Consider the following 19987-nt stretch of genomic DNA (forward strand, 5'->3'; position numbering starts at 1 on the left):
GCCACTGACACATGTAAGCACAGATTATCTCCAACACAAATGGACAAATTAAACTGGGAGTGTGTTCTCATTCTGTGAGGAGGGAAAACACATTTCACAATACGACGTTATCAGCTGAAGTCTCACACAAAGAAACTAATTTTATGTTTGTGAGGACAGTCGCTGACAATAATCTATCTATAGGTGACTGTAAATCAGGACTTAACCATCTGAACCCCAAAACCTGCCAATGGGTTTAAAAGGCAGGTTATAATTTTTAAAAATGCCAAAAAAAATACACCATTTATTAGAGCAAGAAACTGTAAAAACAGGAAAAATTCTCATTTTCAACTTTCAGATGCTCCTAGACCTAACTATGTTTGACATGCAGTTCTGTAGGAAAAAATAACCACATCTAAGGGTAAAACGTATGAATGTAAAAGTTCCATAATAAAACTATGGTTTTAATAATTCCTAATAATCAAAATAAGCTATCTTTAAAAGAATAAGCTATCCCATTGCTTTCAAAGACACGCTTGCACATATTATTTTTTTACTTGATTGTATATTTTCTATATGCACATTTCTTATAGTACCTTTAAAAATGTCAGATTGTGTGAATGCACTGACAGGATTGCTGCTTAATTTCATTATATACTGTGCAATGACAACAGAGGGATTCTGCTCAACACTAAAATCATGATATTTCAACAAAATCACTGTCATTTTTTGCATCTAAATTTAAAAAATCATCAAAAATAAAGCGCCAGATTCAGTAAAAACAAAAAAAATCTCAGTTCTTCCACGCAAACTGAGTGAGTCTCGACTGACTTGGCTGTGACCAACAGTCATGTGATTGAGAAAATTCAGAGTTTCTATAGTGTAAATAATGGTGGAATGAATGAATTTATTTGTGTGTTTTTTTCTCATTTAACTGCTCAATCACAAATAATAATAATACTGTTTAGGAGAATAGAGATAATTACTGGCTAGCTACCTGCACCTTTCCAAGAAATATCTGAAAAAGTCATAAAAATTGTGTCTAATTCTGCTTTTCCAAACCCTCTCACTTCAACAGACACCTTTTTCTAACCTTAAAAAACCTCAAACGGCCCTTTGAAGCTGCGATGGCCACCCAAAATATCCTCCTGACACAGAAGTGTCCCCACGAGGACGGTTTTAAATCAAAGTTTATTCAGTGAGACACATCCAGACCTGACACAGAAACTGGACAGATATCTGTGTCATGTTTGTGGCAGGAAGCAGCATCAATCCATCATTTCCAATGGAGAAGGAGAACAAACTTGCCTCAAGTCAGAGTGTTTAAGTCTGTATTTGTGTCGACACCAAAAAACAAGCGTAAAACCAGATGAAGTCTTCAGGCCCGGAGGTAAACAAACCTCAGTAGCACAGCCGACACGCTGCTTCCATCATGAATATTGAGATCACACTTTGCGTGAGTCTGAATTTGTGTTCTGTAGCATGTTCAGTATAATTTAAAACTCTGTCGTTGTGAACGTTGTACAGGCGCAGCGGTGAGGACACTCTTTTGTTCCACACAACAACAAAACCAGCAGGTCAGTTATTCATTCAGCTCAGATTCATTTTCATTAGCTTCAACCCAATTCAGAGGCAGCTGCATTTGAAGGACACATCGTATAAAGATTCGGCATTCAGAGGAGCATCAACTGATACTGATGAACCATTTAATGTCTAAAAGGGTGTAATACTTCAGAATTAGTGGCTCATTTATACATTGGGTGATTAGCAGCTATTAGCCCAATAATTGTGTCCAGTCCTATTCATACAGGTGTGCAGGGCAGTGTCTGTATTACCAGTCCAGTCTTCTAAAACATGGGTTCCTAAATAACTAAATTGCATTTTTAGTTATGATTTCTGTTAATGACTTATCACAAATATGTTTCAACTGCCAGTCCCTGTCAGCCAACCAATCATAGACTACAATTCAAAAGTTTGGGGTCATCCAGACAATTTCATGTTTTCCATGAAAACTCACACTTTTATTCATGTGCTAACATAATTGCACAAGGATTTTCTAATCATCAATTAGCCTTTCAACATGATTAGCTAACACAATGTAGCATTAGAACACAGGAGTGATGGTTGCTGGAAATGTTCCTCTGTACCCCTATGGAGATATTACATTAAAAATCAATTGTTTCCAGCTAGAATAGTCATTTACCACATTAACAATGTCTAGACTGTATTTCTGATCAATTTAATGTTATCTTCATTGAAAAAATGCTTTTCTTTCAAAAATAAGGACATTTCTAAGTGACCCCAAATTTGTGAGCGATAGTGTATATTGGATGGACTCATCAACCTAAAAGGGTTGTATTTTAACCTAAACTGTGCTAGTTTCCTAAATCTAGTTTCACATTGCCAGACTTATCTCCACAGCACAGTGTTGGTGCTGTAGAATGGTTTGACTGTACCTCATAATCATTCTGCTATAGAGGGGGGAAAATCCTTTGGCCAATCACCAGTCAAACAGTCATCATATGTTGAGCTCAGCCCAGGATGCAGTGATGGTGTCCCAGCAAAACAGTGACGGGGGAATTGTTTTGGTGGAACATTTATATTCTGTTATTAAAATGACTCAGTGGCCAACAAAATAAGTAGAATTGCCTTCTTGGATGACCCAAAACTTCTTCAAAACTTGACATTTTTGGAAGTCTGTATTTGGCGAGTCAGAAAATGCTTTATCAGCATATGGAGTACTATTCATTTTCATCATTATTGATTACTGATTGATAAGACAGCTGACTCTCAGCTAAGAAAATTTTCTAAACCTTGCATAATTATGCAAAATATAAATGAGATGCAGTTGAGTTGAATAGAAACGTAGTTTTTGGGAAATGGAGTTGTGTTTTTTTTTTCTTTAATTATTGAGTTTTACATATTTTCCCAAGACAATAATTAGGAGTTTGGTGTTTAAATAAGCACAAAATATCAATATTGTCCAGATATTTGCAATTATTTGAAAGAAAAATGATGTATGTTGCGGACTGAAAAATACTAAACCATTTTTTTAAACTTGTATTTTACAGGTTTTCACTGTTTTGTTTAATTACAGTTAATAAGTAGGAAAATTGCAGCAAAGAAGTATTAATTTACATGTAAACTGTTTAAAAAATGGCTAAAATAACATGAAATAATGATTCATTCAGCTACAATGTGTGACCATGAGAACAGACTGTGACCTGTATTTAAATAATCAAAAAACATAATTATATTGCTGATGTGTTCTATTAGTTTTATTACATTACAGTATATTCAGGGAGTCTCTCTGCAGCAAGACAACGAGCCCAAACATTCTCTCAGACAGAAGATGTGTCTCTAGAACTCTTGAGAGTTGGCCTTGTCGACCTGTAATGATGTTTTTGGTCTTGAAACTTCAAAGGAAGTAGCTTCATAATTGGGAGGGCTGAAGGTTTGACTCTGAGGTAGAAGTGTCAGCCAAAAAAAACAAGCATTTACTCACAAATATACACGTTTAATGACATGCAGAGTGGCGTTAATGTGAATAATTCACAGATCTGTGTTCTGGTTTGAGGGGGAGGCTGCTGATGGACGAAGGAGCAGAAACATGTCACTCGCTGCCTCCTCAGGCCTGAACTCTTGTCAAGAATATACTTCCTGTCCGTGGGTGTGCCCTTCCACTTCTATCTCAGAGAGTAAAAATATCATTTCTAGTCTTCAGGAGTGAGGACATCTTTGGAAACTTTGGGACTGGGCTTCAAAGTGCTGTTAGAGCCTGAAGAATTGGTTTTAAAACTGGAAATCAGGACTTTTAAAGACATTTAAGCTTTAAATTCATCAAATATGATTTATTCAGCAAAATTCAGAGGGAAAATAGCATGTTTTTGAGGCAGTTTTTAAATTGTGGTTTAATTTACTCAAATATTATAAACATTATTGTTTGTCAAATGGTCAGAAATACCAGAAAAAAATATGGATTTTTGCTCCTGTCTTGCTTTGTCACTCCCCAAAGGCCAATTCTGAGCTGGAAAATAAACCTGAATGAGACATAAGTGCAAAAAGATAAGGAACCAATTACCCTAATGATATGAAATGATCAACATCATAAAAATTAAGACTTCAAATAGACTTAAAATAATGTAGTCCCATCTACAGGTACAATGATAAGAGCTTTTTATAACAAAACCTTTTTTGTTATTGGCCAAAAAAATGTATAAAATTAAATTTTACAGCATTTCTCAATTGTAGATCATTTAAAGAAATACATGTTGACTGTACAAGAAAAGGGACAAAACTGTACATAATGTTCACATTAGAAATCTGTATTTTCACAAATAGAATTAGATCTTTTATAATGTGCGACTACAAAAATACAAAATCTTTTACTTTATTTTAAATCTGAAAAAACATCCTGATTTTACAGATATTTGCCAGTATTTGAGAGACAAAAATCTTATATTAAGGACTGGAAAATTGTAAATAATGGTTAAAATAATTATTATAAAAAACCATTCTAAAAAGAAAAATGTAATTTTATAGATTTTCTTTGTTTTGATAAATTGCAGAAAATCAGTAACAAAATCAGGGAAAAAAATAATCATGGAACATCTGTATTGTTACAAATGATTATTCTTTTACAATGTTTGGCCATTAAATTTGACTGTTTTTATTGTATTTAAATCAGCACAAAATGTTCTCATTAAAATATTTGCCATATTTTATTAGAATTTTTTATAACTGTTATTTTATCTGTTTTGTTGAATTACAGCTAATCAAGTAAAAAAAAATCACAGAAACTGTTAAAGAAAAATGCATCAATTTACATGTTGACTTTAATAAAACAGATGTTGCCAGATGTTTACTGTTTTTAAAAAAAATATGATTTTACAGGCATTTGTAGCTCCTTACCCAGTTTCTGAATGTTACAGTATTCCATGTTTTTTATCGTATTTTTTGTAGCACATGTTAACAGTTTTTTTTAAATACGGTGTTTTGTTTTTTTTGCAGTGCAGATCTGTGGTTGTAAGGATGTACCTCTGCAGAAGCAGCTGTAGTGAGGAAATAAAGTCAGACTGAGAGGCAGCCACTTATTTTCTTTTTTTGTTTGAGGGCCAAACAAGCTGTTCTGTAAATATATTTCATGGTGACGTGGACAGAAGAAACGCCTGGACAGGTAAGAAGCAGCATTTCTGTGGGAGAGAATAACGCCTTTTGGCGTCGAGTCTGGGTTTTATTGTTCCCGTTCTCCCACAAGCTGCCAGCAAGGACTTAGCAGTGGGAAGAAAAGCCGAGGCTTCATGCACGGACAAGCCGACCAGGCGTACAGTCATCCAACAGACTGAGTGTCTGTAAGAGATGATGACTACAATCACTCTGGTCTCGACTCTCTTTCAACCATTTTTCAGCAGCAAGTGGTGACACCTAATTCAATCAGTTTGAAACCAAAATGCTCTCCTGCTAAGACAGACGCCGAAGCTCAGGACATTATCTCTGTTCTTTCTTCATCCCCACATCTGCAGTCTGGCCTGACAGATGATAATGTGCTCACAGCTCCGAGCGCTCGCTAAAGGAAACATCATGGCTTCTTTATTATCGCCTTCCACTGCATTAAAGTTTGTTTTCAGGCCTTAATGTTTTATGCAAAATGCAAATAAGAGAATCTCTTAAAATAAATAGAAGCTCTTTTTCGTGAGTGGATTTACATAATACAATGTTGAAGAAAACAAACATCTACATGAGGCCGTCCCCGTTAGGATAAGGAGCGCATGTCTAGACACAGAAACACTGATTTCATATTTCTGGCCCACACTGACACCAGAGAAAGTTAAAAAAATGTTTTGTTATTTAAGTGGAGCCTTCTGGCATTTGAAAAGAGAGCTCTGATTTAACAAAAGCTTTAAAAACAAAAGGATTTTAATTGATGCTGCCGACCATAAAGGCACTCTTCTTCCTTGTCAAAGCCTTGTGACAACATTACCCACAATGCACCTCAACAGATCAGTCATATACTTCAGATGTGTTGTGTAAATGCAGCCTGCAGGCTTATTTCTATCTCAAACCTTTATGTGGGGAAATAGTTTCATGTATAACGAGTGTTTTACTGTAAATAAACTAGAACAACAGAGCCGTTTGTGAATTACAGTCACATCAGAAAGTATTCAGACCAGCTGACTTTGTGCACATTTTACTATTATGGTTTAACCTGAACCCGTTCTTGGACATTTTTTTTTGCTCCTGTTGCATCTTTCCTCACTATGGGCTCATTTTTCATTGCAATATAAAGTCCTGCACCTCTAAAGGAAATAGCATAACAATGGCTAGAAAATAGAGAGAATTCAGAAATGTCTTCATAAATCATAAAAAATGAAAGTTGAATTATTTAGTTTATACATACAACACTCTTCCAAGTGTTCTCAGGTGTTTCCACAGGACATGCTGGAGATATTCAACTTCATGCATTTTCACAACCTCTACAGACTCTTCATATCAACTCTTGAACGACGTCTCACCAGCAACTTGCTCCTCTGTTTACCATTTCTGTGCCATGCTGCATTTATTTTATTGATTAAAGATTATTCATTTTTCCTCACGATCTCTCTTATTTACTCTATATCTGTCACATTTGTTCTCTTTGTAAGCACTGCCTGCACTTCATCTGAAAAATCTAAGAATTTTCATCATGTGACTGTTGGTCACAGTTGAGTCAATCAAGGCTTCTCAGTTATGGTGAAGAGCACAATTTTTTTTTTAGTTTTTTGCCGAATCTAGTTAGCGCAAACTGCTCTAAAATGAAACAATTTAGATTAAATCTCATAATTTTCAGGCTTAATTTTTTAAGTCTACACCTCAACTCTTCCATCAATACTGTATGTAGTGTTTACACACTCTAAAGCTCCAGTGGCTACAGATGATTATTTAATAAGCCTGGGTGAAACTACAGATTCTGAAAGTCAAACTGTCAACTTATTTCTTGTACAAAAAATTACATATTTACATAATAAGGACTTGCAGGGAGTGTTACATATGTTGCAGGAGCACTGGGAACAGAGTAGCACTGCACAAAGAGACTGGTAAATTAGTTTTTGATTTTTATAGGCAAAGTCGCAGAATTTTTGATTACGATTAACAACTGCAAGCAACAAGTCTTAAGGAGGACTTTACAAATCTCAAAGTGCATATTTGCAAGAACTATGATATAAGTGAGCTTGAAATCTTGTCACAAGCACCACTTTGACAAAACACACTTACTACATGTTTGGTAACAACTTATTTAAGACCAGAGTTTTTAGATGCCTTAGCATTGATGGAATATCACAATTTTAAGCTAAATTTGATTAATTTCCCCAATTGAAGTTCATTTGAGACAGTAACATTTGAGGAAGTTCAGAAAAGAAATAGCTTTTTACAGTTTCTGCCTCTGATAAATTGTATAACTTTCTGCTATTGTTAGGAGAAAAACATTCAGACCTACCAGGTTACAGCAAACAGGATGTAGTCGAACAGAGCTTAGAGTCTGAAGACTTTTAAAAATGAAAGTTTTGACTTTTATATTTTTTAATACATTTGTAAACACTTTTAAAAGCATGTGTTGTGATTCTGGGTTGTTAAGCCAAGGCAGCGGTTGCCATCTCTGCTCTCTTAATGTTCAGGATGTGTGTTCGAGGTCGGAGGACAAACGATTAAGACGTATAAGAGCACACTTCAAAAGGCCAATACGCACATTTAACCAAACGGCAAGACCCCGACTGTGGCTGCGAGTCCGAATGTGAGCCGCTGTGTTTGAATGCCAGCTAGTGTTTCTTTTTATAAGTGTGTGTTTCGTGGCACGCTGCCCTCCAGTTCCCAGCTCGGCCTTGGGTTACAGCTAATGAGACGAGTAGAGCCAGAGATCTGCTCCTCACCAGCACTGGGCCTCTTTATTAATCCTCTACATTGTAAGTGCACAACCTCTGGTCAGGTTTGTCCGCTGACAAATCCAATAAAGTCCCAGATGATACAGAACAAGAGAAAAGCCAATGTTGATGTGTAAAATACTACTGAGAATAGAAGAAGAAAGAAAAATCACTCCTCTGGTTACATTACAATTAGCTCACTGCACTTTATAGCAGATATTTTGACTGCACCAAAGTGGAAAATCCAAAACTACTCAAACTGCAGCAGACCAACAGTCAGATTAGTGATCAAAACATCTGAGATTATTAAAACATCTTAGGTTAAAACAAGGATTATTCTCAACACTGTCAATAGTTTAACCTCTTTTGTTGATACTGACAGCATCAGCTTGCTTAAAACCATATAATTAAATTTTATGATGATTACGCAGAGAAACTGAACAAAAATTGGATGCAGCACAAGTTTAAGCACTAGTGCTGCATCTTATCAACAGTAACAGTCGTACAATGTGCAAGAAGGTAACAGATGAAAGTCTTATCGTGGTTACAGATAAGGTTATGATGTATATCAGTTTAAATCAGTTTGTTTCAGGCTGCTGTGATCGACTATCAGGACTGTGTGTTAGGAAATATATATGACACCTGTCTGAAGTCACATGGATTTAAGTCATTTTAGCACCTCTTCAGGATGTGTGGTGTGATCAATAAGTTCCAGGACTGGTTGTGGAGTGCATCATAGTCACATTCATGCAACATCACACCATTAAAACCATTTATGACTTTACCTTGGAGCCCAAACCAGAGTGGGTCTGTAGCTACTAAAAAGAGAAGAAACACCAGTTTTCACATTAGAAGAGCTGCAGCCTTTAAGACCGGAGAAAGAAGTTCAGGTCAGGAGCCACAAGAGTAAGCTTGCTGCTTCCTTTAATATTCATGTGGTTATATGACATGAATTTGTTCCCCAGAAATCCAAGTTGAAGGGTCATTGTTTTAACAGTTTTGACAACCTCTACAAACTCTTCACATCAACTCTATAAAGTTGTTTCACCATGCTGAGTGTATGTTCCAACAGTTTGCTCCTCTGTGTTCCATTTTTGAGCCATGCTGCATTTATTTTATTGATCAAAGATGTTTTATTTTTCTTCCTGATCTCTCTAATTTGTACCATATCTCCATCATTCCTGCTCTTTGTAAACACTGTCTACAGTTCAGCTGAAAAGCGCAAAATTTTTAGTTTTTTACCGAATCTGGTTAGAACAAAGTCTGTATTTTTGGCAATTTTTTAAATGAGACGTGCAGAATGGTCATTTTGATTAAATCTCACGATCAGCACAGGTGACCAGGGGTGGGTCTGCAGCTACCAAACAAAGAAGAAACAGCAGTTTTCACCTTGAAAGGGTTGGAGGCTTTAAGATTTAAAAAAGAGCTACAGGAGGAAACTTGCCGTTTTCTTTAGCATTTACGTTAATTTGTCCCTCATAGATTCAAGTTAAAGGGTCACAGTTCAACCAGGTTTTGGAAATTCAGTGTCCATCACAGATGCTGCTTGACATGGCAGCGTACAAACATTGCAGGAGCACTAGGAGCAGCACAAGAAGACTACTTCAACGAGGGTGGCGACCAGATTTAATCGTGTGTTTTTATTTTTATAGTCCTTTAATTGTTCTCCCAGCCGCTCATCCAAATGCTCCCACCCACCCACAATCCACATGTAAGCATTCATGTCTCAGCAAGATGCTGAAAATGACAATTATCAATAAGCTGTGTCTCTGTAGGTGTTACTGTGGTTATTAGAGGAAAATGTCTCCGTGACTTATCACGTAAATGAGCAATATAGTTCGCTAGAAATGACTTAATGAATTAAATTGTGAAGCCTGATGAAAATGTATGCTATCTTGAAGTTAGTTTTTTTTTAAAAAAAAAAAAAAACAACACCACTTTATAACACAGTTTAAAAAGTAAACCATGAAATTATGTACAAATGGACAAGAGAAAGAAACAAAAACACGTTTTATTTGTAAATGCTGTTTTTCTTTGTGCATTTTAAATGTGATGTTTTGTAAGGTATGCGATTCATAAATTCATTAATTAATTTATGAATTAATTTATGTTAAATTATTAAAAGGCATAAAATTAAGGTTTGCTTGAGAGACTTTAGTGTTTTGTGGCATCTCAGCCTTATTCTGCAGCTTAAGTTGATTCACTTTTGGAATTCTGGGTAAATTTTGGGTAAATTCAGGGAGTTTGGTGGCACATTTTGTTAACAGCTGCAATAAGAAAGCATTTTTAATTGGCCTGCAATGTTCACAATTCATGAGAAACTAAATTAAAGTAGTTTAACTGGTAACAAAACAAACCTAGAAGCTGTTACATTGAGAAAATCTGTGTCATCTAGGATCGGCTGGTAACTAAGGTATTATTAAACAAGTCGGACTGTGATTGTGTTTTCATCAACACTCAAGGTGTAAAAAGATATCTCGTGTTCGGGTCTCTCCAGTGCAATAAAAGCAGTCGTGATCACACTATATTTTCTCTGTCATACAGGATGCCTGTCAATATTTGTGACAGATGAGGTCGAGCAGTGGCCTTGACAAATGTGTCTTTCTGAGCAGCCGAGAAGAAAAATAGAGTCATTAGGAGTCAGGGAGAGCAGCAGGACTTACCTGTCAGTCACCAGAATTAACTTCAGTCTGAGCAGAAACTGTCAAACTAACAGAATTATAACATTTAATGTAATTTGGTTGTTTGCTTAATGACATAAAAAATGGGTGAGTCATTTTAAAACACCCATATTCTGCTTTTCTTTCCTCTTAATTATGCTATAAAGCTGCTTTTTGGGGCATGTAAATGGTCTGAAAACCTACAAAGTCCACTCCTGTTTAGCAGCTAGAACATAATAAAATTGAGTGTTTTCAGTCGGCTGGATTAAGATTCTGAAGGACAATGTTGTAATCTGCAGTCTGACCTGATGGTGGCAGTGTTGCCTCACTGTTATGATGCCTGAAGTCAGACACAATGATACAGAAGTTTGGTATTATTCTAACAAGTTGTGTTTCCACATAACAGTCAAGTGAATTTGAAGAAAATTTTTGAAATTTCACCAAAAAATGTAATAAAATAAAATTAGTTTCTATTAACTGTTTGGGAGTGAATAAACTAATCTGTGTATGAGCTTTACAGGCTACATGGCTGAAATAAAAGAAGAAGAAGCGGTAAGCAAAACCAGTTGTTCGACCAACCAATAAAACATCTTGAAAAAGACCAAGACACAAGCAAAGCTTTGTCCATCTCCCAGAGAAAAACAGAAAGAAGTTTTCAGAAACTGTTTTTTAAACACAAAAATTTGAATTTTATTTATATTTATATTATTAATTTTTTTAGTTTTTAACTGTAATTTTTAAATAATTTACAGTTTTTCTCAGTTTTGTTAAATTGTAGATAATAGCTACTAAAATAATGTAAAAAAATATATATTCTTATACACACTGACAGTAAAAATAAAGGCCAAATTTGTATTTTTACAAATGATAATTTGTTCTTTTAAAACCTTTGACTATAAAATGCCACTATATTCTACTTTTTTTTGTAACAGATATTTGCCATTATTTGAAAGATAAACTATATAAATTAGGGATGGAAAAATAGCAAATCTTTTTATTTTTTTATAATTATTTTACACACTTTATCCGTTCGTTACATTACAGATAATATATGGTAAAATCACAAAAAGTTAATTTAATTTATATGTTGACTGTTAAAAAGAAAAAAAGGCCCAAACTGTTCAGAAAGTTCACACATTTTTTCAGAGACTGTAATTTGTTCTTTCACTATGTTTACCTATAAAAGTACACTGTTTTAGTGGATTAAATTAGTTGTTTTTTTAATTCATTGTTTTACTGATATTTGACATTATTTAAATGAAAGGTTATGTATATTAATAACTGGAAAATGGCAAATAATTTTGTCAACCTTTATTTTAACTATGTTCCATATTGGTAAATTGTAATTTAACATCTAGTAAAATCATAGACAAATAGTATTCATTTATATGTTGAGTGTACTGTAAAAGCCAAAACCAAAACTGTAAATAGTGTCTACATGCAATCTCTATTTTCATAAATTACAAATTAGTTCTTTTACGGTTTGAGACCTCAAAATTACTGTTTTAATGTATTTAAATCCACTAAAAATATTATTTTACACGTATGCGTTGATACTTTCACAGTTTTTTACAGTTTCTTTTAACATATGTTTTTTAAAATATGTTTTGTTAGATTTTTTTTTTCTCACAGAGCAGCAGAAGTGGCTGAAATTGAATTCGCTCAGCTGCAGTGAAACTCCACAGCGGTTGCATCTGTCACTCGGCTCCACACATGGAAATGTGTCGACAGAGCAAATCATCCATTCAAATCTATCTTCATGTCCGTCACCTGCCAACCAGTCAGAGCAATTACAGAGTGTAGATTCCAAGCATTACTGAGGTCTTTGTGGAGCTGCACAGCGACACAGCTTTTCATTACAGAAAGTCCAATCAGCCAGTCATCTCAGATTCACTGCATGCATAAGTGTATTCATGGAGCATCTAATTTAAATCTGGATGGTCTTGACCCCAATTCAATTAAGCAGTCTGGGCTTTATTTTCCTGCAGGTGCAAGAAGAGCAGGCACAAACCTCCCCTCAAAATCACATAAGCCTCTTTTATGTTGCTGACATTTTCCTCTTTCACTTTCCTGTAAACATCTGATCTAGCACACTTATAAAAATGCTTTTTGATGGAATAAAAGCAAAGTTTGTTGTTTTAGATCAGTGGAAAATTCCAATAATCTACTTTTTTGGGGGAGCTTTGGGGTCTCCAGAAAAAAAATAACAAAAAACAATACTCTCTCAAGAATGAAAAGATGATTTGCAGCCTGTAAACAGGATTATGCAGTTATATAAATGGCTTAAACAGGCTGCAGCATTCGCTATATGGGCCTCAGTGCGCTCATGAAAACATACACCAAAATAACCAGCTGAATTCGTTTCACACACTCGATCAGCAGGAATTCACTGTGTTACAAAGAGGGCTGCAAATTCATTTTATCATTAATTAAGATTTCAATTATTTTTTCAATAATTTTATTAGCTATTTGGTCTATAGATGCAACAAAATGGTGAAAAATGTCGATCTGTGTTTGCCAAAATCCAAGATGACAAATGTCTCCAAAGATACTCAGTTTACTGTCATAGAGGAGGAAAGGAACTGAAAATATTCACATGGAAGAAGCTGCAATCAGAGGATTTAGAAGGCAATTAATTTAATAGCTGACAACTAAATGATTAATTGTTGCAGCTCTTCTCACAAAACATGATTTTTTTGGCGTTATAAGGATATTTGAGTGATATATTAGACATATATTCGATCATAAAGTTAAAAAAAATCGGTTTACTGTTATAGAGGAGTAAAAAAAAAAACACAATATATTCCCATCTAAGAAGCTGCTATCAGAGGATTTACATTGTTTTTTAATTAAAAAGTGACTCAAATTGATTACCGGTAATAGTTTATCAGAACAGCTGACAGGTAATTCAAAACGTCAGAAAAAATGTTTACTCTCATGCACTGAGAAGGTTTCTGATGGAACATACGAGGTTTTATAAGCTCAGGGTTCATATTGGAGATGCAACAATTAGACGATTTGAAGAAAATTGATCAGCAGCTACTGATTTTAGGGATTTTCTGGTTGAAACTGATGAAAAGCCAGAGCAGGAATATACAACTGTTATTTTTGACAGAAAATTCACAAAAAAAAAACTAAATAAATTTGTCTTCAGTCCTGTTTCTTGGATGTTCACAATATGTCACAAATTTGCTTCTTTTATTTGTAAAGAAGTAAAGAAATCTGTGGTTAGGTTACTTTTAACACTGACTCTAATAACAGAATCCATATACGGTTAATTTTACTATTCAACACTGGTAAACTTTCAGACTCAGTCTAAAAATGTTCTTGATTACCTTCCATTCCTCTGATTATAACTTATTTTATGCTAATCCCTGAGTGTACAAGCCTGACAGCAGAGGTTTGCCTTCTTTTGCTTGTTTTTGTAAAGCCAAAACTAGTTTTGGGAGGTGCTATCTAAACAAAATTATCAATATTTTAAAATAAATTCTTAAAACTTTGAAGCTTAATTTTCATTTCCAAAAAAACTGCAGTTAACTGTCAGACTGGCAGCTGAATCTCACGTCAGATTTACAGAAACAGAAATTTTGGTTACCTATTAAAATCCTAAAATGTTATTGATTACCTTTAAATCACCTGATTTTATCTCTGCTACGTTAATCACAGACTGTCTAGCAGGGGAGGTCAAAGCTTCTTTTAAACCTCTGTTAATTTTTTTCCCTTCTTGTTTCTGTAAAGTCTCTAGAAAAAAATAGTTTTAAGATTTCCATCTAAATAAAGTTAGCATTATTTTAATATTAATTGCTAATATCAGGTGGCAGCACTTTTATTTTCTAAAAACTGCACCAGAAAGTCAGATTGGCAGCTGAAACTTATGTCAGATTTACAGAAACAGAAACTTGACACTCTGGTTACCATTTAGAATCGATCCTAAAATGTTATTGATTATCTTTAAGTCCCCTGATTCTATCTGTGCTATGTTAATCCCAAACTGTACACGCCTGACAGCTGAGGTGAAAGTCTCTTTTAAATCTCTGTAAATTAATTTTTCTTTCCTTTGCTTGTTCTGCCTTTCAAAAACTCGTTTTCGAAAGTTGCTATCTAAATAAAGTTGTAATAATTTAAATATTAATTGTCAAAATGAGGTGGCAACACCTTTATTTTCCAAAAACTGCAGTAAATAGTCAGACCTGCAGCTGAAACTCGTGTCAGATTTACAGAAGCAGCAACGTCTTACTTGAAACTCAAAGGTTTCGTCAAAAAGCGGGTCGTCCTGGTTCTGAGCGGCGGTTCGAGTTCTCTGCTCGGCGCAGTCAGCCGGGACACCGTGCAGCTCCAGAACCACGTACGGATCGATGACTTCTCCTTTAGCCCCCGAACCCTGAGGCTTCGGCAGGTTGTGGGCGCTAATCACCTGAACAAACACAAAAAAAGCTTCAGTTTTCCACGATTTTTCACAAATGTGGGGGTTTTATTTTGAAGAATTAAACTTAACAAAGGATAACTTCATATATTTTCTCTTGTTGTGTTCAGAATGTTAGAAAAAGACTTTTCCTATCATTCTGTGCAAAATGTATTTTAAATTTCAGCCAAATTAATCACTTTTCTTCCATACATTAGTCTCTTTTTGAGAGAGAAAGAGTGAAACTGAATTTGACAGATTTGACTGTTAAAGTTTCATTTTAACTACAACTACATTTCAGACATTAAAAAATGGAGCTACATAGTTTTGTTCATTTAGTTTATATTGTCCTCATATTCTCCCTGTAACGAACCACAGATTTTCTCTTTCTCCGTGTAGTATTTCTCCTCATATTTGACAATTTCAGATAAAATATGTTTTAAATGCTTCTTGGAAAAGAAATTCTTGTGCCAGATATTACTCAGAAAAAAACTAGAGGAAGATGAGAATAAATGCAGAACCTTATAGGTAGCAAAAATATAACAGTGTGATGCATTAGTGCACATACAATAAATGAGCAAAAATAAAAATAGAATAGAAAAGTAAGTCAGAAAGTAAGACTGCCAATTAAACTGAAGTTTTTGGATCATTCCACCTCAAATCCATCTCAAATCATCAAATCTTTAAAATTATTTCTGCTCGACCATCTCTGATTGGCTGAAAATGTTAGTATAAATTATGGATATTTATTTTTAAAAATTCTGTGAAACTTCACTCTGATGTAACAAGTATTTTCAGAGATATGTCGGGGAAAAAATGCAACCCACTTTCAACAGATTTTTTTGCATATTAAAGTTTGATGCTGCTTTAACAATAACTCAAAAGCTGATTTTTTTTTACTACTATTTCTCAGAAAATATCACTAATTGACTTCTATATCAACAATTTTGTTGTTAATTTGTAAAAAATGTGACTTTCCATGGCTGCTTAATTTTTTTCAGATTTCAATTCACCCATATCAAGAGACTCCTTGATCTACTTGGGCAGTGTTAAAGATTCTGAATCAATTACATGATGAGAAATAACCGACTTTTAGCTTTATTAGCTCCTGAGCTATAGTCATTCGAACATAACCTTAAATTCAATGTGTTAAAAAAAAAAAAAAACGCTGAAAGTGGTTAATGAGCAGTTTATTTTGAAAAAATATCCTAGAAAGTATTTGAAATTTCAGTTTAAAATTTCACAGATATAATATTAAACACATATTTTCTGATTAAAAAATTTCAAGAAAATCAGAGGTGATCAAGCAGAAGGCCACTAAGGATTTGAGATGGAATCATTTTACAATAAACGAAATAAAAGGGAATATTTAAATGATTTAAGTGTGCAAAGAGCAAGGTGAAAGATGACAATGGGTGTACAAGTTTTAAGACAGAAATGTTGAATGTTGAAAACCAGAACCGGACCTTGATGCGTAGAGTTTGAGCTGGGACTCCCGGTACGCAGCCCTGAGTGTGGGCGCTGAAATACGACACCTCGTCCCTCATGACGGCAGGTCGAAGAACGTAACCGCACCCTCCGTTCTGAGAGAAGCGACCTCGGTGGAGGTCCAGCATGGCGCCGGGGGTCTGCTGGTTCAAGGCCACCAGCTGGACGCCTCCCTTCCAGTAGCCCTGAGGGTTTGGGTTGCTGGAGTCCAGACGTACCGAGCTGGGTCGCACTCTGGTCAGGGTCCGCTTGGTGAACATGACCAGGTCCTCTGGGCTCTCGCTGGTCAGCCGTCCGGCCTCGCCTTCGCCCAGCGAGCACAGCGTCCAGTAGGGCGGCTCCGGCGGCGTTGGCGTCTCGGGGGAGGACGGGCTGCTGGTGGGCGACTGCTGTTGCGCCTGTCTCTGACTGGCTCTCTGGGCGTAGAAGCTGCGGCTCCCAATCCGGGCGATGGCCACCAGGTCGGACAGCTCTTTGTGCAGACGGAGCTTCCTGGGCTGAGAGGGTGGCGGCACCACCAGCACCACACCCAGCTCCTCCTCCCCGGGGATGGTCATCCTCCTCCCTGCCAGGGGGCCGCCTCCTCCGATTTCCTCGTCCTCCTCGGACACCTCCCCGTCAGAGCCCTCCTGCTCTGGAGGCAGCTTCTTCCCCACGATCAGGATGCGTCCCTTCAGCTGCTCCGGTGAGGGTAAAGTGGTGGCTCGGCCTCCCAGGCTTACTGGCAGGGCCTCGGGGGTGTAGAGTCGTGACCCAAAAACCTTCTTCAGGTGCTGAGCCATGGTGCGCTGCTGACCCGGAGAGCAGCGCTGACACAGGTAGACCAGCAGGGGGTACTGGGAGGTCAGGAAGGCGTATTTATTCACCACCTCCAGAGCAGAGCGGATGGTGACCGGGGTGTGGTGGTGGTGATGATGGTGGTGGTGGTGATGGTGTCGGGGGATATCAGGCCCATAGTCCACCCCCAGCAGAGGCTCCCCCTCTGGTCCGTCAGTGACCCCCAGCTCCAAGCAGCGGCAGCCGGACTGCAGCGCTTTGATGAGCCCTCCAAGGTCGGCCCGGCCATGGACCTGGTCATCCAACAGGTAGGAGCGGTATGAGGTGCTGTGGAGAAAATCAGCATTTAATGACATTTAATGACAGCTGGAAACATCAAAATGTCACACAGGAAAATAAAAATCCCTTAAATAAAAACATTAACTCCTTAGGAAAATATTTGGTGAGGTAACAGATCGAGTGACAAGAAGAATCATTTTCACTGAGACTTCTATGCAATCTGATTTATTTTTGTAACCAGAGGAGTCACCCCCTGCTGGCTTTTAGACAGAATACAAGTTTAAGCAGCCTTACCACTTCATCGGGCAAGTGATCATATTTGGTAGCTTCTGCACACATTAAATATGGTGTTGCTCCCATCTCTCACTAAGGTCACTGACGAGTGGTTTTCACCCAGCCAATCAGCGAAGATCACTCTAGGTTACAGTACACTACATTGTGGCGTTTGACCAATCAGCAGAGGCCTGGAATGTATCAAACTTTCTTTTTTGTCCAAAGTTGGAAAAAGACAGATGTGTGGCTCGGTCTTCTTCCATATTTGCGGTCAAAACATCAAAACTAACCATGGTTAGTTGACGAAACACACACATTTTACGGTTGAGTAGTTGTGCTAAGTGATGATATGCACAACTTCTTTTTTTTTTGACCACTAAAAGGCAAGGAACCACATATGGTAACTTCATTGACCTTGAATTTCAACATGAAAATTAAAAATTTTGAAAAATGTCACAAAAGTAAAAAAGCCTTATGTCCTCCAATAACACTCTAGTTTCAAAATTTTGAATTTCATAGTATTTCAATGAGTGCCTTTTGGCTTTCTTCTCTTTTTAGACCAGGGAGCTATGTCTACCTTCTGTATACACCTAAAAAAAAACATAAAAAACTAATAAACTACAAACAAACTACACAAAAAAAAATGGCAGGAAGGGTGCCAGACAAAAATGCTTGACAAAAAATGAAAAAAGAAAATAACAGCAAATATCTGCAAAATAATGATTTTTTTGCTGACATAAATACAGTACAAAAAATAGTGTATTTTTATTGTCAAACATTGTAATAGAATGATCTACCATTTATAAAAAATACAGCTCTTTGATGTGGACGTTTTGGCCTGTTGTTTAGGGTTAATGAAAATTAACACATTTTGTTAGATTTTATTAGCTATTATCTATTATTTAACAAAACAGGAAAAACCTGTAAAAAAAATAATAAATTGTAAATTGCTAGATAAATACACTTTAAAACTTAAATAACATTTTTTACAGTGTCTGTATAAATGTAAAAAATAAAAGAACATATTGGCACTTTCCATTTTAGCAAATGTACAGACGCAGGTTAAAAATTACCTAATTACCTAATTAAACCTAATTAATATATATATATATATATATATATGTGTGTGTGTGTGTGTGTGTGTGTGTGTGTATATAAAATTATTATTATTGTTATTATTATTAGTATTATTATTATACAGCACTGTAAAAAAATAAAACTTGATTTAGTGTTATTTCACACATTTTATCTGTTTTGTCATATTGCAGATAACAGTTCAAAACAGCAAATAATGCTAAAAATTTGTATTTTTCCAAATTACATTTCCTGATTTTATGTTGGACCCTAAAATTACACTATTTTTACTGTATTTTGTTAAGCCAAAAATTACATTTTACAGTTGTTTTATGAAAGAAAAAAATCTGAAAATTAAGGAGTGAGGGTTAAGGGTTCTGTAAAGCGTCTCGAGACGATTTGACTGTAATTGGCGCTATATAAATAAAATTGAATTGAATTAAATTGAAAAACTGTAAACCTTTTAATTAACTGTTGCTTTACAGTGATATGGAAAAGCTTCTGTGAGAGTAACTTGCCGTATGTTTGTCAGTTATGAATGTCAGCGGAGTTTCACCTTCTTTTTAGGGGTATCTAATGAAAGGTTGGCCAAAATCCTGTTTAAAGTGAAACACTAAAACACTTTTGGGGTCCCACAACAAAATAAATTACTGTAAATATTTGCCTTATGTTTAGATTTAGAATTAGTGTCAGATCCTTTCTTTGCTGTTTGCTGATTCAAACAGTTCTTATATTTGCCAACAGTCTTTCTGTGTCTGCACTATGAAGTTTGGTCAAATAAAATTCAGTCTAAATCTAAATTTGGCGTGACTATGAATACTTCGAGGCCTTCTTTTGTTTGGTTAAAGAAGTCCTGGCTGATGAGCAGTTGCTGATTGCAGAGGAGGCTTTTTTTCCAGGTTTTGATTCCTGTTTGTTTGATTTGCGCTGTTGTGAAGTAGTTTGTGGGCAACATTCATAATCAGCAGTGATGATCTCAAATTGCCCGCATGATAAATATAAACTCTGACCACAAACACTGAGCAATTCTTCTACAGCAGTGCCTCCGAGGCTTTCAAGTGTAGCCAACCCCACATGTGGACAATACAGAAGGCATTTTTATTTTAATCCTCTGAACATGAAAACCTCCCAGCAGGTTTGAAAGGCAGGTTTTTTAAAAA

The 19987-nt window shown here is 36.0% G+C and overlaps 1 protein-coding gene across 1 annotated transcript in view; it reads right to left on the reverse strand.

The window, feature by feature from the left end:
• The window catches only part of plcl1 (phospholipase C like 1), a 122135-nt gene that overhangs the window by 21039 nt on the left and 81109 nt on the right, over positions 1–19987 (reverse strand). Inside the window, exons 6-7 of the mRNA XM_055015182.1 lie at positions 16403–17528; positions 14772–14948 (exon numbers count right to left, since the gene is read on the reverse strand). Coding sequence (XP_054871157.1) covers positions 14772–14948; positions 16403–17528 — 1303 coding nt within the window. The remainder of the gene's footprint in view (positions 1–14771; positions 14949–16402; positions 17529–19987) is intronic.

Source organism: Amphiprion ocellaris, chromosome 11 (assembly GCF_022539595.1).
Source record: "Amphiprion ocellaris isolate individual 3 ecotype Okinawa chromosome 11, ASM2253959v1, whole genome shotgun sequence".
NCBI classification, from domain to species: Eukaryota; Metazoa; Chordata; class Actinopteri; family Pomacentridae; genus Amphiprion; species Amphiprion ocellaris.